Source organism: Sipha flava, unplaced genomic scaffold, assembly GCF_003268045.1.
Source record: "Sipha flava isolate LNK unplaced genomic scaffold, YSA_version1 108_pilon_pilon, whole genome shotgun sequence".
In the NCBI taxonomy this organism is placed as follows: Eukaryota; Metazoa; Arthropoda; class Insecta; order Hemiptera; family Aphididae; genus Sipha; species Sipha flava.
This window is the reverse complement of record NW_020271725.1, coordinates 1,116,718-1,142,360: the sequence shown is the minus strand read 5'-3', so window position 1 is coordinate 1,142,360 and position 25,643 is coordinate 1,116,718. Positions and strand designations below refer to the sequence as shown.

The 25,643-nt window shown below is 29.8% G+C and overlaps 1 protein-coding gene across 4 annotated transcripts in view; it reads right to left on the bottom strand.

Moving 5' to 3' along the window:
- LOC112686749 (acyl-CoA Delta(11) desaturase-like) overlaps window positions 1–25,643 on the bottom strand; it is a 41,825-nt gene that overhangs the window by 4,939 nt on the left and 11,243 nt on the right. For all 4 annotated transcript variants that reach the window (XM_025559176.1, XM_025559184.1, XM_025559190.1 and 1 more), the window contains exons 2-3: window positions 17,543–17,828; window positions 8,192–8,528 (exon numbers count right to left, since the gene is read on the bottom strand). In XM_025559176.1, the coding sequence (XP_025414961.1) occupies window positions 8,192–8,528; window positions 17,543–17,798 (593 nt within the window). In that variant the 5' untranslated portion in view covers window positions 17,799–17,828. The remainder of the gene's footprint in view (window positions 1–8,191; window positions 8,529–17,542; window positions 17,829–25,643) is intronic.

The window sequence follows — 25,643 nt, the reverse complement described above, 5'->3', positions numbered from 1 at the left end:
AATTGACTTTTGTAGATATTCAAACGTTATTAATCAGAAAAACCATTTGAGTAAGACGATAACTTTGTAAAACAACTATAGAGGTTGTTATATTTAATTATATGCAAAGAGAATAAAATAACATCAGCAAGAAAATATATAATTATTGGTAATGAGGGTTGTTTAACTTTGTTCGACTTGATTCAAAAACATTTACCCGGTCGGATAAAGGAAGTAGTAATTATTATAAATGTTACGTGATATGCATTATTCTGTGATCTAACTTATGGATGGTGAAATTGCACCAACAAACCCCTCATTAGGTCTGAATTTTGGTTAACATATTACTTTAAACGAGCCATTTTTTGATTTTCTCAGAAGTATTTATGGTATATAGTCTAACAACGATTAACTTAATATTTTAAGATTTCTATTTATTTATTATATATTTTATTTTATCCGTATAATAAACATAGCTATTTTAATATTGGAGGTATTATTGAACAGTATTTTTATTATTTTGTTTCGAATGAACCTTATTAGGGTTTCGCTTATTTTTCTGGAAAATATAATATGTTTGAAATTTAAAACGTTGTTGGAGAACATTCTATTCCTTAGAAAATATATGAAAACTAAGAATTGAATCGGTAAATTTTTATATAATGCAAGCGCAACGCAGTTGAGTGGAATGAAATTGTTGACGGAATCTAACATAGTTTATGAGCACTACTTGGTGCACTACTCCGTCAGTTTAAACTTGTAATATTTATAAATCATTCACCTCATGATAGAGTTTGATATTTGAAAATGACAGTCAAACATTTTCAAAAAAAAAATCCTCCTTATGAAATTAAACATAAAAAATGTCAAGAGCCATTACGGTTTATTTGCTGGAACAGCAGGAATATTAATTTTATTGAAAACACAACATTTGAGAGGAACAATCGTCGTCAAGTCAAACGCGACAAACGATTATGCGACGATGTCTTATCTGTCAGTCTCGTTGACCACTGGAATCATCACACCGCAGGTTACCTACGTATTATATTTATTTTTTCGTTTTTTTTGTCGAACAATAACAGCACCGTTCGCAATCGAAAACCACGAATAGCAAAATAGTGAAAATAATAGAATTTTCGCGAGTTGGCTGTAATAACTTTCTCGAGTATCCTAATCCTCGCGCGGCCGCGGTGCACCTGCTACATGCGCGTAAGTTTCATTTTTCACAACTAGAAATGTTTATCGTTTTGCGGATAAATCGTTCGTGTATTTATTGCGTACTTTTGCATGCAATGTACTATGATAATAATCACGCGGGTAAGCGATCGTAATATATTTCGTCCGGGTCGTTCGCGTACCGGTGTGGCACGGCGTGCGGACGTGTTAATGCACAAGACGCGGAGTGCAATGAATTTTCACGTGACGTATTGATTGAATTCGCCAAGTCATCCGTTTGGAACGCGATATTGTTATTATTATTATCATAGAAATGAGAGTTTCATGTTGCAAAATGAAATCAAAACAATAGAAAGTTTATAAATACATTTTTACAGATTTTTTTATTTTTATTTTTTATTGGTATTTTTCTACTTATTACATATTTATTTGACTCACTCGTTTAAAAATACCGTAGGTATATCAAACCGAATAAATGTAACGACAATAGTAACAATAGTAATTATAATATCGTCTAATGCGCACACGAACGACGAGAGATTTTCCAAAAACACGTTATTGATTCGTCATGGGCGCGTGCTGGAGACTGCGGTGGTGCCGATGACGGTGATGGGTGGTGAGGGGAATGCAAGTGCAATTTATGCTAATGCATCAAACAGAAATTTTCCCAACGTTTCAAATTGTTTCGAATAATCATGTGGCGACTTTTCATACTGTATTTTTCCCTCGTTAAATGGAAATTCGTGAAAATCGTTTATTTCGATAACGTTACAAGTACTATATACTGTTATTTAAAAATGATATTTACTCAAAACATTTTTGTATTCCTAGTTTTAATAATTTTTTCATTCACATAAATTCACTGTGCAAATGTTGATGATTTGTTTACATATCTCTTCATTCAAAAACATTATCATCATACATTTAGCATTGAGTTTATTGAAAATTAATTTCACCAAAAGTGTTGATGGTTAGTAATATTATTCTATTCATCTTAAAAATCGTAAAAACTTCAAAAAATATACAAAGTTCAATATGAAAATGTATAAATCTAAAACTAGAATCAAGGTGGCAAGTAACTATTTACAATTTATTAATATAGTCGTCATAATGTTGTCAATCAAACCAAAATGCAGTACCATCAGGAGGGTCTTTGGATTTAATTTTTTTTTTTTTTTTTGGAGGGAGAGACTGGGAAATGTCATAACAAAATGTCACGATTCAACCAAATAAAAACAAAAATTAAAATTTTAGTAATCAATTAAAATTTTTATTATATAAATATAATTTTTTTTTTACAAAATTAATGAAATAAAATGAAATGAAATACCTACATAGTTATAATTATCATTTACAAAACTAATGAAATAAAATACCTATATAATAATAGAAAATTAATAGGTACACTACATAACATGGACAATTTGTAACTAATAATTTAAAAACAATGATAATATGAGTTTCCACAGTGACTAAACATCACTAAAATGTTACAAAAAAAAAAAAAAAATGAAAATTGCTCTAAGTATCAGGATGAATACAGAATACATAAGAAATTATTTTAAGTTAAAAATATTGTTTTCTATATAATCTTGATTTGATGATTTTCATTATTCTATAAGTAGTTACGACTACAGGTTCCAAGAGTAAAGTATTGACTATTCAACATATGAGTTACATGTGTTTACTAAAATCAAATACCTACTATATTTGAAACTTCCATGGAAAAATAAGAAATCAAGTTTAAAAATACCAAAAATATTTTCCGGACATTAAAATACAAACAAAATGTCATACCAAGAAATATTAATTACTTATTAATAATATACGAATTATGATTATAAATACAAAATCTATATTTATATATATATATATATATATAAGAAAGTCGGGTTAGCTACAGAATTTATAATTCAAGAACGGCTGGACCGATTTTTATGATCTTTGATTTGTTGGATTCGTCTCTGTACAAGAATAAAAATAACTCTAATCTTGGCAAGAATACAGACAATTATCTAGATAAGTAATTAGATAACTTAGCATTATTTATCTAGATAAAATAAAATATAACAAAAAATCTATCTAGATAAGTCTCAACACTATCCCTCAGCTCTTCCATAAAGACGCCCTTGAGTATCATACAATATGAATTACTACATTGAAGATAAATTCATAATAATAAATCATATTACAAACAATATAATCCATTTTTATGAATTTATTAATGGTTTTACGATATTTTCACAAGTTTTTAGTAATTCAGAATATAAAATTATAATGGAAATAGTAAATTTTAAAATCTCACCTCTCAATTAAATTATAGCTATATGTTATGTTATACATTTTCAGCGGTATTCAAATGCAACACAATCATACCTATATATTATTGGTATTAATTTGGTGTTAAAGGGTTGTACACAAAACATAGGTACCTACATCTAATGCACATATATATGCCGTACTTACAGAGCTGATCTTGGGTTACTCAATACCGAGAATTTGCCAGGACAAGATATATCAGCTATCCAGACAGTAGACAGCAGTAGACTGCAAAATACGTATTAAGCAAAATATAGATTTTGAACACAAGCAGAGGTGGACTAACGAAACGAATGTTTCAAGTTTCGACTAAATTTTAAGCGTCAAACCGATTAGTTTAGTTAATATATATATATATATATTGATGAATAGTTTTAAACTGATACTTATTCTAATGACTCTAGACACTGTTTACACTTTGCTTAAGCATGGTATGTCTTTTTTCGCTGGAAATCTAAACGAACTATACCGATAGCCTATTTCTTATGATTTTCTGCATACGAAAACATGACAACTCTAATGGACAAAAAGTCTTAATCTGAATCTTACGCAATTGTACTCGTTTACTGTTACTATCGCATTGATCGTTTTTTGTATTTTAATACCTATTGTGTTTCTAATTGTTTAAAATTACGTTTTTTATACTGTATATTCAATTGACGTTCTAGTAAGCAATGTATTGACGTAATACACGCCCATAATAAATATAACCATGTAATAATTAACAAAGCGTATAATATACTACCTCTATTTATTCCTAAAATGAGCAATTATATTCTAAAACGTGTATATCCAGATGTAGAATCGCCCAAACTCCTTAGAATCCTGACAATCGCGGCAGCATGTGCAAGCGTGCGAGTGGAGTTCAGAAAAAAAAAAAAAATAAGTTATCATCGACATTACAATATGTATGTTGTACTTTTGTATTCACAGGACCGGTTCAAGGTATAGGCGAGCTAGGCACTTATCTAGAGCGGCATTTTAGTAGGGGCGGAAATTTCAAAATTGACTCATACATTTTTTTTTAGTTTTATCGGTGTTTTATACGAAAAATATTTAAATTGATTCATTAGTAAAAACCACTTACCTATATAATAAAATAATATTGTCTAAAGATATTTTATTACTTTATACAGGGCCAGTCGAAACCCGCGGGCAGAGCCGTAGCAAGGCGTTGGTGAGAGGTGTCTACGCCCCTGGCGCAATTCCTGGGGGTGCGCAAAAATTGAAATCTTGCTTTTAATGTTAAAAATTACAACGGTCAATGTCGTATATTTTGTTTAGAAAATCTTTAATATCCTTCATATTAATTATAGCAATCATTGAAAATAATGTCTAATAAGCATGATATTTTTAAATAAAAAATACATAAGGGCGTATTTTGAAGTTTCACCCCGGGCAGGGGCGTATTTATGGGGGGGGGGGGCCGAGGGGGCCCAGGCCCCCTCCGAAATGAAAAACACCATTGTTAAAGATTGTTATTTTTAATATGGATATGTCTTAATGCTGGGGGTTTCCGAAAATTTGTCGCGACACTGAGAATGTTGCTTATGCGATAATTTAAAATTTTATATTTATAAAATATGTTTATTCTTTTAAGAAAATATGTGGTGAATTTTGAGTGACTCTAATAAAAAATTTGTTTATTACAATGTAGTTTTTATACTTTTAAAAAATAATAAATCATTAAAAAAAATTGAGTTTCTTATTTTTTTTGATGGTGTAAAGACTGTCGAGAAGTCTTATAGTGTTAAAGTAATTTTTTTCGTAATAGTGTACTTCCTCCTTCCTTTCTACCCAAAAATCAAATACATAATCGGCCCCTTCCGAAATGATAACCTATATACGCCACTGACCCCGGGTATAATGCTTGGTTGCTACGGCATTGACTTTATATTACGGTCTACGGTGGGCGTTTTCAATTATTCCAAAAATATAAATAACCACACAATCATATCCGCGATTTCGGATATTCGCGATAGTGATGGGTTTTGAGTAATAGTTATAGAAATCATTTTTACATATAATTTTATACATAAAATAAAAAAATAAATTTTTTTTTATTCTTTTTTATGTAGATATGTCACATAAAAAATAGGAGGAGGAGCTAAGTTAAAATAAGAGCTCAATTTTTTTTTTAGAGACGGCTAAATCTGATTTTACCTAGTGCACTATTTTTGCTTGGGCCGGCCCTGTGTATTTATATATATGTATGTGTAACGATGTCTTGGCTGGTCACGGGATTATCGACCATGATGATGCGCTCAGACTGTTTTATTGGTTCACTGCAGTGAAAATGCATAAAATGCCGACGTACTGCGGACGCACATATTAGGTATACGAATGATCGATATACACGTGTATAATCGTATCAACCCGCGTCGAGGACGTTTTAGCGCAGCATGGGGTAGGAGATCAATTTTTTTACGCATCGTGCGTGTTAGACGGTTATGTGTATTACCATATGATGTGTACGGAAAACAAAACGACGTAACCATAGCTCGACGTGATAGAACGCAATAATAATCGAATACACGCGTATTTTAATATTTTCAATTCATCGTTGTTATAATATATATATTATTACGTTAATACCAATGGTTCCCAAACTTTCTTTATCGAATCCTTCTTGAGAACAAAAATATCCATTCGTTAATAAATACAATCCAAAATAAGGCACGTGTTACAATAATATTACTTAAACGTTAAAAAATCTTTGTATATCCGACAGTGTGGTCTAAAAGTTAACGCGTGCAATTTTTACTTTGTGCCTCTTACGGGTTAAACACGCTGCAAATTTTGGGAGTTTCTGATTTATATACTTATCGTCGAACATTACCTAGAATCATGTATGCAATGCGAAATCATTAGGACACTGCGATTTAGTCATCGCACTTTTAGCCACATACCTTCATGAAAATGTAATCAATACATTTGTATTGCGTATTATCGATTATGGGTAGTTCTCATTGATTTTGATTGTGATGAGAAAAAAATCAATGACTGTTTCGCAAATACGTGGTGAGTATACAAACGATAGAATGTTACATACTGAGTCGATAGTAGGTCGATGGTTGTGATTCAAAATTAGGCAACCTAAGCATTTTTGGATGTTTGGCTTTAAAACGTGCGCTTTGCTAGAATGAATGCATCGTTATTCACGATGAGTTAATTTATAAGAAAAAAATGTATTTTGTTGTCGAGTGGAAGAAATCAGATATTGAAAACCCAATCTCGTGTTTTTAGAATTTTTAAAATTGTAGATTCTAAGCGTAGCGAGGAATGTAGCGACTATAATTATTTATACCGTGATATTTTTATTTATTTTTTTTTAATTTGTTTTTATAATCAGAATGGTTGCTCTGATAATTAAAAGAAAATATGGTTTCTTTATTAGATACCAAATATTGTCTAGTTGTTGCTTTCAAAAGTTCATATTTTAATTTTTCAACGGTTTTATGAAAATAATTGAAAAAACTGACAGAAAATTTAAAAAAGATTATTACAAAATATTATTTATGTTATTAATAATAATTTTAAAATTAATAAATAAAAACATTTACAAGTTACCGGTTTCAGACAAAATATAATTTTTTTTTGTTGTAATTGAAAAAGCAAAGACTTAAAAAAGTTATTAAATGCCATATTTCATTAAAGATGGTATGAATTTCATATAATTTTGGAATTTTTTTGCGCAATTTTACTATTTATAGACAGCTTTTGAAACGTTCATGTTTTTAAATTTGTTTTTACCAATATTTCAATGATCGTGCGCAGGATCCGTTAAAAGTGAATGTAACAGAAAATGATTTTGTGTAAATGTTACTAATGTACACAGAAATTACTCATAAATTATAAAATTTTGTTTATGAAAATTCTGATTTTAAGCAAATAATTAATTAATGTGTCCAATTTATGTACCAAACTATATTTTTTTCTCATACTTATTTTATTTTCTACTCTTTACTCATTTCGGTTATTTGCTCTCGAAATTGTTATCAAATTTGTGTTATTCATCGTTTGTTTTAATATATTATTTGTTCAAGACTGGCTGTTTGAGTGTTAAATAAATAAATGCCAATAATAATAACAATTATAATTAACGTATGATATTATAACGACGTACAAATAATCTGTTCTGATAAAATATTGTCTATACCGTCCACGTGGCACACGTATTCGAGTCTCGATACAAGTGAACTCGAAACGTCAAATCTATATTTTTTAGTATTTGTATCTTCGGAAGGTGTATCGAGAAGGACAGGAAAAAGTTGATTTTAAATAAGACGTCTGTCAATGCAACAGCTTTTGTCCAAATGCGTCAAATAAAATCAAAATTTTCGAATTCCTATCAGAAAATACCGCAGGGACGGATTGTTGTCATAATATAAGAGTGGCTGAGACCACTCTTATACTTACTATTGGTGAGACCCTTTCCCCAATACAATTTAGTTTTTATGTTCATGACATTGTAGTACGATCTCAATGAATCGACAAATCAGCACTTATTATTTTATTGGTCAACGATTACAAAATACATTGCGGCCCTACAGCTCCTTTCCTCCCTATCATCGGTCGGGCCGTAATCGCACGTGAAAAAAATGCTCGTATTGCACGCCGGCCTTGGAACAATATGGGAAGTCGCGTCGGAAGAAATCGTATTTCTAAACGCGCGCGGAAAAATGGGAATAACGGAAAACATACAAATCGCACTCACTTTTTCTGCCACATGACGACCGGATCGGCTTCCAAGTCGGTCATGTCGACTGCGCTGCCCTTGGCCGCGACGTCCGGATGTTTGCGGACCATCAGCCAGCCCATGTGCGAGAAGAAGAAGCCGCGGGACGAATTGTGCGGGTCCGCATCCGTGTCGGTGAACTTGTGGTGGACCCGGTGGTCGCGCGCCCACTCGTATATGTGGTTCTGGAACGCCAACGTCTGGAACACGGCTAGCAGCACGCGCATCGGCAGCCTGGCGTTGTAGCACCGGTGAGCCCATAGCCGGTGAGCGCCCACCGTGATGCCGAAAGCGCTGCAAACCGATATCACCATCACTGAAACAGAAACGCAGAAACATTTTTACACACCTGCTGGTCCGTTCGAAGATCCAAGAGACCGGGCTGACAAAAAAAGGGTCTTCGATTTCGTTTCGGCCCTAATTATCATCCTGGGTGACGGGGAAGGGGACAACAGTTAACCGTTCGAATTTCAAGGAGCGTTTTTGCCTCGTGACACCTGTTTGTCAATCGATTTGGTTTGGTTGATTAGCACGTACGCTACGGGTACATAACACATGCGTACGTCTACTGGATCTACACGCGTGTTTGTTTACAATACAGAATTGTATGGGTAGGGTGACAATCCTTTTGTTTGTTTCCCCTGCTTCAACTGCCTCGATTCGCTTTTTTCTGTTGGCGAGCGACAAATACTTTGCGGCACCCGTTTTCTGACCGACTTACATAAGGTCAATTAACTATATTACGACGACAAAAATTGGAATATATATTTTCTTCGTAGTTATTAAAATTACTTTTAAAACTTTATCTACAAACTAGTCCATAATGTACCGTTAATAATTGAGTTTATTATCGTGACATAATAGTCTGTGTACTTTAAGTCTGGTTTTTGACGCACGACTAGTACTAGTAGTTACTACGTACATCGTTGTCATAATATTACACTTGATTTGTTCATTTTAAAATTTGAAATCACAAATTTTTCAATATCGACATTGAAGTTTTAGGTATGTACTTTAATATGCAATAATTATTGTTAACATAATACGAGTATTATATGTACATTATATATATAATATATATTTTAAGAAATATTATTTTGTTGAACAAATATATTAAAATATCAACTTAAACTAGAGTTATAAAAAAAGTTCTATCGAGTTCCACTGTTTTTTTTTTGACACATTAAAAACAATATCCCGTAACAAGTATAAAAATGTAAAATATACTCTCACTTGTTTCTCCTTTTTTGAAATTGAGCGCATTCTTTTTAGGTAGTCATGGTAATTCCGCTGATCAGGAAATTAAAATAAAGAGAAGAGAACTATTTATACTATTACAAAATGAACAGTTTTTTAATTTTTCATCATATAAGTGTAATGAACATTTATTGCACTATATCATAGACACGTTTGGTGATACTGAACTTTCTGAACATTGTACTAAGCAAATAAAATGTCAAAGTATTTGTCACGAAGGTTTTTAAAAATGGCATGCTTGTAATTATATGTATGATTGTTTTAATACCAAGCATATGAAATGGATTGATGATGGCTTGAAACTCTCTGAAGTACAGCTATCACAGCTTTCGTTACCAGCGCCCAAATGTCAAGAAAAAAATAGCCGAGGCAGACCAAAAAAAATCTTTTGAAGAGAGTTCTCAACGCAGTTAACATAGACAAATTAATTCAATTTTATCGGAACATAGTTCAGAACAAGTGTGTTTAGCTGCAGGATCAAGTTTGGTGAAATCAGGGAGGAGAACTGCAGCCCAAGTTTTAAAATTATCCATCAATACTACGCCCACTAGACTAAAAAAAAATGATATTGGTGCATGATATATCATCTTCTATTACTATAAGACCATACAGCTTTGAAGAAACCTTAGGTCTTATGGTTGATCTTGGATTAACAAAAGAAAATTATATTAAGATGCGACTCGGAGCAAAAGAAAGAGGTGCTTATATTTATCCCTCATATCATGTGATACAAGAAGCAAAGTGGAAATGTTATCCTGTAAATATTAAGATATCTGAAAACGAAGCTGTGGTACCACTGAAAGATCTTTTTATACATACCACACAACGTCTGGTATAACTGCAGGCCAATGTAATTCTCCAGAACATTTTGGATGACTGTAATACTATTGAAATTTATTATAAATGGGGAATAGATGGCAGCGGTGGATAAAGTATTTATAAACAAAATTTTGCAAATAATTCAGAATATGCGGATTCAAACATAATTTTATGTATAATTGTTCCACTACAAATATGCGAATCAAATGAAAACAAAGAAAAAAAGAAATAAAGAAATAAAATAAATAAAATTTAAACATGTTCCTATTTGTACAATACTGGATGGAAAGACTGTCAACATTTTGACCGAGACTTTAAATTCCCATGCATATAATATTTGTAATGCTACTCATAAAGATTTAAACAATTTAGAAAAAATAAAGAATAGAGTCTGTAATAAAGATACCTTCAAATATGGTATTTCTATACTACATGCACATCTTAGATGCTATGAATATTTACTTCATATAGCATATAAATTAAAATTACAGCAGTGGCAAGCAAGAGGGGAATATGTAAAAAAAAAAGTAAAGGAAAGAAAAAATAACATAGTGACTAACTTTTACAAAGAAATGGGTCTCGTTGTTGATCAGCCAAAACAAGGTGGAGGTAATAGTAATGATGATATCACAGCCCGAAATTTTTTTAAAAATCTTTTACTTCTTTCTCAAATAACTGGAATTGTTAAAATATTAATAGAAAAAATTTCAAATATACTTTGCGTTATTTTTTGTGGGCACTATATCAAAGAAAAAATGTTTAAAAATTATTGCTTTGAAACAGCACATGGTTATTTCACTTTATGGTTGTTATAAAATGAGTGCCACTGTTCACAAACTATTAGTTCATGGAGCTGAAATTATAAAATCTTTACCGTTATCAGTAGAGTAACTGTCAGAAGATGTAATTGAAAGTGTCTATAAAGAATACAAAATATTAAGACACTCGAGAAAAACTTCTAGAATCAATACAAATACTGACATATTTAACTGGATGCTGATATCCTCGGACCCTGTCGTAACAAACACTCGAAAAGATCCTAAAAATAACCAAACAAAATTTCATGAAGTTGTATCCCTTCATTTTTTTCTGGTGATGATGATGATGATGATGATGATAATGGCGATGGTGGTGATAATGAGAAGGTCAATAATTATGATGAGGATATGGATGTAGAATAAAGTCTGATTGTAAAATATAATTTGTATTCGTATTACTTATCGATATCATTAATTTAAAATACTGAATTATTAAATTTATATTATTTTTATTTATAGTACTAATAATATTTGTATCCAACTGCAAGGAACACTAACTAACTAACTATTTTATTAAAAGATAATTATGAAAGTCTTTTTATAATCATTACAAATCATAAATTCAATAAAAAATTAATTTTATATTTTTGGCGTCGTAATATAGTTTATTGGCTTTATATGCGACTACGTTTTATTCGATTGCGAAAAACGATCGCTTGTCGCTGAAGGTCACAGTGATGATAAATAATAAATTATTCAGCTAGAGTCCACTAGCTGGACGGAAATTTGGAGAAAACGAACTTAAAAACAGAAAACTACTGTAAGATAAATCAAATACGGTAGTATATCATCGCTGTCTTTATTTTTCGATGCTTTAAGGAAAATTATAGGTTCTAACTGAATAAGAGTAAGGTGATCTGCACTTCTCGTTATATTTATTGGAGCCTATATATTACAATTTCAATTTCAAATGCTTAATGTGTTTTTCCAATTTTAACATTTTTAATCTCTTGAGGGAATCGAAAATCATGGACTCTTTTTGAATTATAAAGGTTTTTGAACTATTGAGAGTCTACTGTATTTGTTTCCTTTCGTTGATTTCATTATTTATTTTTTATAATGCTACAAGACGAACTTTAAACTACTTATAATTCATGTACATAAAATTAAAATAACACTTGGTCACTCTCTCTGATCGATATATTACAGCTAAAAATACTGTACCATGAATAGGAGCATTTAGAAAACATATTTTGAAAATTGAATTTTTAAGAGTCGAATCAATTTTCGGTTCTGGGACGGATATTGTAAACATTTTTAAAATTTACATTTTTAAATTTTTTTGATAAAAAATTATTTTAATATTTTGATTTTAATGAAAACCAATTGAGGATTAGGCGAGTATATATATTATTATTAAATAAATAAAATAAATATCGTTAGAATATACAATAATAGAAAACTATTAATTGTTGTTAATTCTTTTGTTAAAAATATATTTGTATAGAGTTGAATGCAAATGAAATTATTTCTTATATCCTCTGTCTGCTAAACATTGGCAGCTAAAGTATTGAGGCCAAACCGGTTCATAATTAGTAAATAGTCATAGAAAGGGTGTTATATTTATATCAACCCAAATTTATAAACAAACTTAATAATTGTTTTAACTTTATTTCTGAACCATTTTGTCATATACGAAACAATTATTTACATTATATTATGATCCTTTATGCATCAAAATAATTAAAATTTAAACATTAAATAATAATAAGAAATAGTAAACCTATTTATTTTTTAATTATTAATGAATAAATATTCAAGAATAATTTTACAGATTTACTATATTTATAAAATGTAATAAATAACACATAAAAACAACAAAAAAAATTAAAACAAATTTTTATGATATCAATTTAACGTGTATACATTTATTCTGAACATTTAATGACTATACAAAGTTTATTTAAATGTTTCTTCTATTTTTCGTTATCAGAAAGAACATACTTCAAGTAATTGAAATTTAAAAGATTTTGAACAAAAACATTTAGACCGAATTACAATACTGACGAGACGGGCCCAAATTGAATCTTCGTGTTAGAAAAGAGTTTCTACTGTATACGCATTATTTATGTACAGATTCTACTTTATTATCATACTATAATGATCACTTGCAGGTTGAAGACGGATTTACGCGTACAGACTACACAGATTCACATGCCAAGTACGTAAAGTTTTTTTTCAGATTGTATCCTTAACTGTAAATTCTGGTTGGATACTATGATAATCCATTTCATGGTCTAACAAAACAATCGATTCGGCGATGCCTGATAAAATTGTTAGAAATAGATTTTTGAATTATATTTTTTTTTAGATTTTCGATTCTTTTATATTTTCGGTTTACATTTTTACATTTATTAGTAAATAGATAATTTGTAAATTATTATTTACATTAAGTATATGTAATATTGATATAATTTATTCTGATGTGAACATTTGATAGAGTAAACACAGTACATAGATACATAATATTCTTAGCTTAGTTCAACAAGAATTCGGTATGCAAGTTAATCATGAAGAAATTAAGACGATTTTTAGAGAATAATCTAAGATTACTTTACAACCAATTTTAATTTAATTTTATATATTTATAGTATCATTAGATCGATTGGTATGTTGGATTAAAAATTAATGTATATTACTTGGTTTGGCCCGCGATAGATAGTTAATGAATTATGTTATACATGATATATCAAAGGTATGTATACCTGGTTTACGAGTATACGGCGCAAATCTAGATTTTATTATATTTATTTTTTTTGCTCATTCATTTATACATTAAAATTGGATTTTTTTTTTTATCATTCACATAAAAAAAAAATTATTCAATGTGTTGTCTTAATTGATTGTCTTGTAATGGCATCAACATTGAATTGATGAATAACGCGAACACGGAAGCGTAATGAAATATAACCGAAGAATAGTCAACTATACGGTAAGAATTTTATCTAAGATGTGAAAAATATTAAAAATCAAAAAATATGAATGTCGTTCGGGACAATGGATTGAGATGAGCCCATTCAAGTCTTTCCATATATTTTTTGTTTAAAATGGTGCATTTATTACTAGTATATAGTTTATTGTGAATAGTATAGAAATACAATTCGTTTTATCGAGAACATTTGTTTTATAGTTTTATTTTTTAAAAGAATCAGCACAATAAAATTCAACTGTACAGTAAAAAGATTACAGCAGCGCATGATATAGATACACATTGTGCTTCTTGTCTAAGTATGATATTACGTTTGCCTAGTTTTTTTTTTTTTTTAACTGGAAACTGAATCATAAATAATTAACTTGACTTTATTCGATGAAAAATTGCGTATAAGAGTTGAGGTTGAACCAATGTCAGTTATTTTTATATATTTTTTTTACGTGCAATGTTAGAAACTTAAGAAAGTATTTTATGTATAAAGTTGCAATATAAGGTTTTCGTATTATAGAAAAATTACAATATATTTTAATTACGATATAATTTAGTAACAAGGATTAAAATTGCAAATTTACTCCAAAACTATAAGCGTTAAATAATATTATAATAATATAAAACAACAAAATTATGAAACCAATAGAGTACCTACTTAGTATTGTGTATAAAGGTAAAACGTTCAAATTTCACGTGTTTAAGATATAATTACGAGAACTCGTAATTGGAAAAACTTTATCTAAAATCAAAGAAAGCATTCATAGAAATATAAAAAAAAAAAAATCGAATAACAAACGAAAAATACAGAAATATATAAAATCGATAATAGGTAGGTACTGCGAATATAAATAATAATTCAAATTAATATGTTCATGAAAAATTATATAAATATATGGTTAAATTTTAAATAAATATTGTGTGTTGGTTTATTTTTTATTTTTAATAGGATTAAATCAAATAATATGTATACTTTTTTTTTATATTCTTGGAAATTATATTTTAAAACTGTGATATGAGTAACGTTTTTCTTTTATTTTTAACTGTTTTATTTGATAATTGTAATGTATCACATTACACAACGTTTAATCAGCTTTTAAAATAGATTTTTATGTGCACACCTAAAGTTTGGTAACTTCGTGTCAACAGTGTAGTTAACAAATATCTTATATAGAAATTTTATGTTTTTAAATGCGATGAAACCATGGCCTTCAGATTTAAAATAATAATATACTATATGTTGTACACTATATATAATTGGCTATTACTGAAAATTTCTTATTATTTATTTAATAATATGCATATTTGTTATAGGAACATAATAATATACAGCAACATTCTTATACCCTTAACTATGACTAAAATGCAATATTAGAAAATCATATTTTTAAACATTAAATTTTTCAATATAAACTAAGAATTATCAAAAAAAAAATTTAATACTTGTTAATGACTCAGGTTTCATTATAAGTAATGGTTTCGAACAAACTATCTGGTGTTCGAGTTACATCAATTGTAAGAACATGACAAAATAACTTCGTAATGATAAAATATTAATATTATTCTTGCAGTATATATAATATATATCTTGTTTTATTGGTGACATTGACCGAGACTGCATGAACTTCACATAAATTTATTTATAATTTCGTCAATCATTTATTATATGTCTATACCAGAATTTGAATGAAATATGTTGTACATTTTATTTACGTATTATTGCGGATAACTGTACACAAGTTCAATTAAAAGTAAAAAATTAAATATTTACTATGCTAATAATTAGTATTCTGATTATAATAATATTATAGTTTTAATTAGATTGTTTAGATTCAGTTTTATGCAAGATAAAATTACATTATGGTCGCTGATGATTATATAAATGTCATAATTCAACTAACCACGTATATTACTGGCAAATCTTTTAAACGGTTATTTTTTACACATTTGCTGGAGATTTTGAAGCTTTCTAAAATAAAAATCAGTTAACGGAATTACATGTTATAGGTATGTATTTTAAAATGCGGGTTATTCTTTTTTATAAGTTTGAAAACGCGTATTACTATGACATAGACGAGCATAACATTATGGTCTTAGCGTTATGAAAGTAATGATGATTATAAAAAGAAAAAAAAGTATCGCTTACATAATAATTGAACGTTTTCAACGCGTTGGTACGACTCAGACACTGATTAACGTAGTGTAAAGTGTGTTATTATAATGAATTTGAAAATTATTGCGGTTTTATGATTATCCCGAAGGGAGTGTCTGTAGCTTTCTATAAAACAAAAAAAACCATCGGAAACCTAAGATAATTTATTTTTGCATAATAATAAATTATAACCTATTATTATTATTATTCGTAATAAAAAATAACGTAAGTATGTAAAAAGTGGATTCTCTTAACGGTGGCAGTTCGAAAGTAAATAAATCGTGCGATAGGTACTACTCGATACATTTCAATATAACTCAAAATAACTCTGTGAATCAAAAACTTAAAAGTTCACATTTTTTATATAGATACGTTTTGTTGTCGGAAGGTCATGCTAAAATGTTGTACGAAACATCACGCAGGTTGTCACATTTGTTGAGGGAAAAGCACAAACGAGTAAATTGCACCATTTCCCTAACGATTTTGTTGTCATAGCAAATGTATAGTAAAATTGTAGTCAAAATCATTTTGTAATTTATTCAATATTATATTGCATAGTTATGCCACACGAATTAATAAAAAAAAAAAGTCAAAATCATAGTAAATTTTGTGTAAATACTTTAATAAAAGCAAAATTGTTTGATAGAGTATGATTCTGATTTTGATTTGACTATGTATTTACTATATGAAAGCAAAATCGTTGTTAGGGAAACGGTGCGTTTTACTCGCTTGTATTGTGTGTAAGACAAATCCATGCGACGACGTATATATATAGGCTATTCAACGATGAAAATCGTGACATTTTTCCCTTATTACGGTCCTCGTTCCATCGTCGAGAATCCACAGTTGTGTTTTCGCATGCAGTCGATTTTTTATTTTAATCGAATCCCCAAACCCCACCATCAATATTATTACTCAAACGTAGACGTCGACCGTCGCTATCGGTTCAACAATGATTCCCTCTTTATTATAATTATTAAATTATTAAATAATTTAATTGTACGTCTTAACATTCTTCATTATAGTCTCCGCTCTACTAACACAACATGTAAAACAAACCAAACAAAAATTATACTCTTTACATCCCCTTAAACATAATTTTATTGAATAACGATTCTTTGAATAATATCGACATTTTCTTCGTTCCTCCGAGCAAGTCAAAAATGTCCGGTTAAACAATATATAACGTAAAAATGTTCACAACATTTGCTCAATTTATTTTCTATCGAAATTATCTGGTTTGTATCAGTTTTGTTGTTATTTTTTTTTTTAGAATTGCTGCACTCATTACCGCCATAAGGCGTGATCAATTATTTGTTCCGAAAAACTATTATCGTTATTATCATCTGTCGTCGAATACTCACTGCATAACAGGGTTTTGACTTTGACGTGTCCGCAGAAAATCAGATAGAATCCGTAGACGGCGATCACGTGCATGACGGTGAACGCGATGACGTTGCGCCAGACGATTCGCCATTTGCGCCAGTGCGGATACGTTTTGGATTTCGTCGTCAGGTGCACTACGGCCGCCGGCACCGTCGCCGCCGCGTGCTTGCCCTCGTCATCATAGTCGACTTGTACGCCAGAAAGTATTTGCGTGAACGACGACGATGTGGCCATCGGGTCCTATTCGGGTTGTAACTTGAGGGGCTGGAAAAAAAATAAACATGTTTACTGCCATTGACGTGGGATCATCTGTTTTAATCGCAAAAACGCGTCTCGAAACGATTGATTTCTATCAATGTGACCCTGTGTCTATTCGAATACAATGCGTAAACGATTCGTAAGAAAGTAACTGCTGTCGGAATGCAAAAACGAACTCGTCGTGCAGCCTTCACAGGAGACGTCTATGATTATTTTTTCGTTACTAAAAGTGTTCCGGATTTATTTGTATAAATGATAGGATGATATAGATTTGAAGTTTGGGACTTTGAAATTAAGTTCATCTAATAAATCAAGACAACCAATAGGGTCGCCTAGAAGTGTTTTCAGCATTACTGTGTTTAGCTTAGTAACATAATATACTCGAAATGACTTTGGCTGGCTTGAACCGCCCGCAACTATACAAACCGCTATGGTTTTCGATCAGAATATAATAGGTTGAAATGGTTTACCGAACCAAGATTCATGAAGATATAATAGTATGTGTAAACGATTGATTTTCTAGACATAGACATTTATATCTAACACGTCGAAACACGAACTTTTGTTTCGGCGGAGTGTTTTTTTTTATTTTATTTTAATCGTGTGGTTTATAATCAAATCAAAAGCTCCGTATAAATGGTCGTTCTGCGTTGTAATAACCAGAGAAAAAACAGAGGGTCATCGTGTATTCGTGTACAAGTGTGTACACGAATACAATTACGCGAATCGTTTTCTCCATCTGTACATCGGTCGTGGACATATAAAATCATTAGCAGTCGATCATGTTGTGTTACGATATTTAGGTACTAGCATACAACGTTTACTACACGTCTTATATATCTATAGTTGATATTACGCTTTTGGGAAAACGTTAATAACAATGCCGTGTGTTTACGTATAAATCGAATTCGAGACACTATTAGTGTAATATTATTACATTTTATGGTATTTCCCAATAGTTTCGTATGTAAATGTCTGTGGCATTATATTTATTCGAAAATTTGATTATTTAAAAAAAAAAATGTTCACGCAATTCAGTTATTTTCATATTAAAGATGACCGTTTTTTTAATAATACCTTTTAAAACAACTTCATTTGAAATTAAATGTAAATCAACATTTATCACAAATTAAATTTTAAATTCATAAAAGCAGTATTATTGTTACTTTCGACCGTCTATTGGAATTCAATTTTTTTCATTTTAATGTTGATTTGTGAGTATTTAATTATAAGTGGAGATTTCGATCAAAATAATTGAAATATTATTAAATTATATTATTATATCAGAAGTGCAATTGATTTCGAATAGTTCAAGTAAAATGAAATAGAGCGTAACAGTTATGAGCTTAAAACAACGCACGTACTGTGTGTGGTACGACATGGCAGTTACTATGGAACGGGATCTAATTATTATTGTTATTTTAATGTGCAATTCAATTTTGCAGTCCACTGTTTACGAATTTGTAGTACGAAAGACAAAATGAAAAAAAAAAAAAATCAATTCTGTATACGTACACACATTAATGCTGCTTAATCGTTTTTCGTAATAGGTCATGATAGCATTTAAGCCCCGTAATTATGGGGGTGTGGCGTCTATAATAATATCAAATGTCTGCGAATAAACAAAAGTATACCTACGGAAGGTACACGCACACACGTACCTGTGCATGACATAGATGATTTGACTGTATATTTTTGTCTGTGTCGCAGGCCAGGGATATAAAAATGCATTATAGACACATATAGAGGGATCCTCTGGTTCACAAAAAAAAAAACAAGTTAAAGGATTCGGTTCTTTCCAGGCGTTTACAGGCGTACCAGCCATGGTTTAAAATATGTTTAGTTAAATAACTTAAAATATTCCAAAACAATTTTATATTATTATTATTATTATTATTATACCCTTATTTTTCCTAATTCAATCAGTACCTACAACAAAAGCAATTACATTTTAGTAATAATATTTCATCAATCGGTTACACTTGGTCATCTATAACTGACTATCTATTCATGTTTTTAGAATCATAGCCGTCGAGTGCAGTTGTCACTTGTTGTTTTGAATTAGTATTCTTTTATTTATGATTTATAATAATGTTTTAATAACTTCTCATATTTCGTAATAAATTATTTTTTTATTTAAAATTTAGAATTCCGCAATGTTATACCCAAAGTTCGAATATTAAAATCCGTAAATCCGAAATTCAAATTTCGAGTTCCGAAAAATGGATTTATAGATTTCAATTTTTGAATTATGGATATAACGTAGTACTATCGTTCGATTAAAAAGATATGAATAACCGAAGAACGTAACAAAACGTTTAGAAATGTAAGGATGATGCGTCAGTCGTCGACTAGGTTTCGGCAAAAATTCTACGGAATATAATATTATGTGAACCGTATACATTTGTATCGTCTTAAACATTTGCTTGTCGATCGGAAACGATCAGGGTTTGCGACGAACGGAATGCACGTGCCACAAATCATTTTCATCCCAGCAAAAAGGAACAAATCGATTCACTCGATTCCGGGGAGACAAACGGCTAAGTTCAATTATCGATGGTTTTGAACAATATGATTGGTCTACTAATGCCATATAACTTAGGAGTCCAATTAGCACTAGGGGCAAACTGATGTTCAGAATCGAACGGAATGCAACCGAATCTTCGGATAATCGTCAACCTGAGCCCATGTCCGTCTGCTGCGGGGCGTTTGCGAGTGGATAAACGGGATCGGTGCGAGACATCATTTATTCTACGGCACTTGATGACAATACGCTATCGTCGTGTGCCACACCGATGAGAAACGGTAATGATGTCGAATCAGTTTTGCGATTTGAAACCGTCGCCGGTGCCTACACGGAATGTCGGTGTGACGTCGATTGCGCCGAGGGCTCGACGTGATGGTATACGCAAGCATTACACAACGTTGTTGGTTAATTTGTAAAACAGGCAACGAAGACAACAGGCCGTATCGCCCTCGAGGCGATATGCGTGTAAGGGACATCAACACCGCGGCTGCTGGTTATTCGTAACGATTTGTACGTTATGTAAAGACCTATAAAGAATTTACCAAATTATCACTTAAATTACCATTTAAGTTAAACAAAATATCGCGAAGTTAGTTATGAGGCTATTTTTAGATGTTTTTTTAACGTGTATTATGCGATGAGGTAGCAATTTGTTTTATTTTTAAAAACCGTTAATTCTTGTGAATAATACGTTCATTTTGTTCCTATGTCAAGGATACTTATACAATTAGCTAATATCAAATAAACCAAATAATATCGAATGGTGTAACAATAAAATAATAAAGCTTTTTTTTTAAAAAAAAAATAAAAATATTCTCCGCTTACCACAAGAAGGGAACCACTTATTTAATCTAATGACTTGTTTTGGAATTATATAGATTGATACGTTAATAGTCAAATATAAATTTAGACCGCTTTCTCTTTATTTTATTTTATTTGTATAAATCGTAACTTTTGCTTTGGTTTGAGTTGTGAGAAAAAATATTTTAAATGTATTCATAATTTCAAATTCTCAAATAATTGATTAAATGATACACGCACGTTTTTTTTCAACGTTATCGTCGATTGCACTAATTTACATAGGTACGTTTATAATGTGACATAAGTTAGTTGGAATTTTTTTATCGCAATTCTTTATGAAAAAAACCAATTAATTTGTTATTTTTCAGTGTTATAATATTTAGTTTTCCGTCATAGCAGTGTTATTATACAATTACTTAGGTTTTCAGCTATGCATATCAATAAGCAAAAATAACAATTAATTAGTAAAAGTTTCATCACGATCAAAATAAATAACAATTTTACTATTTTTATAAATTGAGATGAAGTAGTTTTTTCTCAGGTTTTCGTGTGTTAGAAATCATCTCTGTATTGGAACTCACTGAATAAAACCAATTATTATGGTTTTCACTCGTACTTCAGTTAATATTTTATCCTGTTTTCGGGTTACCCAACAATAATAAATATAATATACCATCAATTTGGTGTATTTTATTTATTTTTCGTTTGCCCAATATGCCACTAATTAGGGTTTCATAGCATTTTCTCGAGCCAATTTTCGGGCTGACCACAGCTGATCTTACCAACTCATACTTTGAATAGCCCATCGTATTTTTTTTCGCACGTGGAATTTATAATTCGGTCCAACGACGCAAGCGTTTCGATCGCAAGTTTAAATTGTACAATGTACTATTTGTGTCGGAAAAGTTATAAATAAATATGATTTTCGACTTGTTATACAATTATCGTTCCTAATAAGAATATAAACGGGTCAATACCCAATATCTTTAGTTTAATTCACCTATGGGAAGAGGTAAAATATTTTTAAGTACGAACAGTGACATAAATGTAAATTTTTGTTATATTTTTACGTTAAATAAGGGCACTATTATTTTAATTTTAATTTTTCTCTTTCTCTCTCTCACGCCGAATGGAAACAGACCATAAATATTTTGTCTTATAGTACAGTTAATATTTAATATGTCCACAAAAACGATTTTCACCTATCCGCTCTTTTGTCTTATTATCATCCGACTGCTATTATTGAATTATAATATTGGTTTTCGGTCGAATTTCGTTACAATACACGCGTATAGACGTTTACAACAGACATGATAATTATTGATGGTGTGCTGTCATATTCAAATATGTATATATTTATACATATATATATATATATAATACAAAGTTGATGAAACCGTGACCGTGGGTTCTAAGTTGTTTTTTTACACAAAAAAATCAATATTAATATAGATATAGAAATCATTTCTGGTCATAGTTAAATAGAACGATTTGCAGTGGAAATACGAGTACACAGTACAGATAATTCTCACGGTGTGTTTGCAGTCTATCTACAAACGATTTGTTTAGCTTAAAAAATAGTTTTATATTCGAGTTTTTACTGTAGTATTTCGTTTGTTGATTAAATATTTAAGTATTTTGGTGTGAACATTTGAAAATTTTAAATGGAAATTGTACATTTCAAATAGAAATGTACGAAGAATAATCGGTTAACAATCGTTTGTAGAAATCCTTACAAATAGTTTAATGTTTAGTGACCCTATATAACTTAAAAATGTGTTCAAATAATATGCATCCATAGCGTTATCATTTAAATTATAACAATCATAATGTGCTTGTAAAAAAAAAAAAAAAAACCTAAAAGGAATCACAGTAATCGCACGTAAACGTAGTCTAAAGCAGGACTATATAGTCTCAGTAATATATTTTAATCAGTTTTTTAATTTAAACCTCAGCAAATATATAGTCAAACATTAGGTATAGGTATGTTGGACAAAATCTTCTATTATATTCTGAACAGAAGCCAGGAAACTATGTTGCTTTTAAAATGATTTGTTTTTTTTTTTTGTTCTCATTAAATCTGAAAAGTACAATAACATTTTCATATACTACTTCTATTGATCGAAAAGTGAACATAAATAGTGAATGGAGTTCGTCCAACTTAGTTTTAGAGTACTTAAATCAAGTAAAACAGAAAAACATGGTATACTATTTATAATAAAACAATAATTTATGTAGCAATAAAATGGTTTTTAAAGCTGCAAAATATTTTAGGTCATGTAGAGTCCATATGTAATTAAATTAATGGTAAATTATTATAATATAGTTAATTAAAAATAATGCATAATAATTTTGTATTATTTTAGGGCCAACTCGAATCTTCCATCAATTATTTTTTTCGATCCACTATTTTTGCGTATACATGCGTATATATCTAATTTTTATGAGATTTTTTGATTAAAAATGTTAAGTTGTCCTAGTGAAAAAATATCAAATGCATACAAAATAATTTTTAAAATATTAAGACCGTTATCTTAAGATGATACATAAAAAAAGCTGCGTTAAGCATAGAAATAACTACAACAGCATATTGATTTCTTATTATATAACAAGTGAAATTATAAGAATTCTAAAACGAAAATTGTTGTTGCTTGTTATTTATTTAACTATTTTTTTTAGAAATAACTGAAACGAAAATATTGTGTATTTTAGGGTAAATTACTAATTGTTAGTAGTTGATTGAAGTGAAAGATAAAAATCAATAAAATAAACGCACAAATAAAATTGAATGTCAATTAAAACATGGAAAGTATCTATTGTGAGGATAAAAAAGTAAAAACGTTGTTTATAGAAGTTTGTATATTAAAGATGATATGAACAAAAAATTATCTCAAAGATAATAAAAAATTATATTTGAACATTTTTTACATGTTCAGTGTATGGATTACAGTTAAAATGAATGATGAAATAATAGATAGGTGTAAAAAAAAGTAAAATAAAACATGTGCTTTAGAATGGTAAATCAATTTATGATTATGTTTCTATCATGGCCATCCTGGTTGATTATTTGAATCAATCCAAGAATGCATTAGGATATCGCTACCACGTATTCGCTCAAATAGAACGGTATTATACGATATATATAATGATCACTACAGTAGTATGATCATAAGTATTTGTATGCACTTGAACGCATTGCGAGGAAATGGGAAAAGTTAGGTAAAATCCTAAATATGCCATTAAAAACTTCAGACACTTCGGGACTTTAGAAACGTCAGTTTTGCATATAAGCTCTGAGCAATTATAGAGAAAACTATGTGAGATAGAAAGAGACAGAAAGGAAGAGAGAGAGAGAGAGAGAGAGAGAGAAAGAAAAAGACATAGGAAGAGAAAATAGTGACATTTTTTCAAAAGATTATTATAATTACATAATACGTTCTTCGCGTGATCGTGATAAATAGTTTGGTTAAAAATTAATTTTATCGCTTAAGTGTACAATGTTCACAAGATTTCGATGCGTTTGTTAATTTTTGCGATACTGCAGGTACAGGGAAGAAAACTTGAATATACACTAAATGAAGCTCAGAAAATGGGTTTTCAAATTTGATGGTTTATCATTTGTTTCTCAAATGTTTAATTCGATTTATTTAGCAGTTTCGTTTCAATGACAGCGAGACGACAGTTCAATAATCAGTTTTTACGTCTTGTCTGCTTTATTTATTTATTTATTTTTTATAATTTAATATTTTATGTTATTTATAGTGTCAGCTTAAATCCTGTAAGTTTTCATCGACGTAAAAATTTACGCAACATCATACTTAATATTCCGATTATAATAATTATTATTATCAATAATATATAAAAAATAATATATATAAATATAAATATATATATAAATAATATATAACAATTATTTTAAGTAATTTATTTTTCAATGATTACCTATGCATGTTAGAAATCGCACTTGTGACAAACAATTAAATGCACGAAATTAAATGATACTTAATTATCAAACAGAGAAATTGTCAAACGAAATCTAGATTCGAAGAAACATCTTATGCAGTTGTCATATCATAAAAAGGATAGATCTAAAATGCATAGTTAAGCACATAATAATTAATTGAGAATAAAAACTGTTTGACGAATACAAGTAATACTGCAAACATAATATATGTGTAAATTCCTCGGAAAGAAAAGACATAACATTATAGTTGAATAATTATTATTAGGTGTCAACACTGCATACCTTTACACATACCTAATCATGAATATTTCGTAAACCCATCGATAATGAATTAATAATTAGTCACTTGGTCACAATTATTACGAAAACAAAAATTGTAATAATTAAAATGGTTGGTTATAACAATAAAAATAAGTGTTTTTATAAAACGTTTACTGTGTGTAAGTACAACTAAAAAATCAAACTTGTAAGTGATATGAAAATTACTCTCGTAATGTATTTGGGGGTGTAAATTTAAAATATTTAAAAT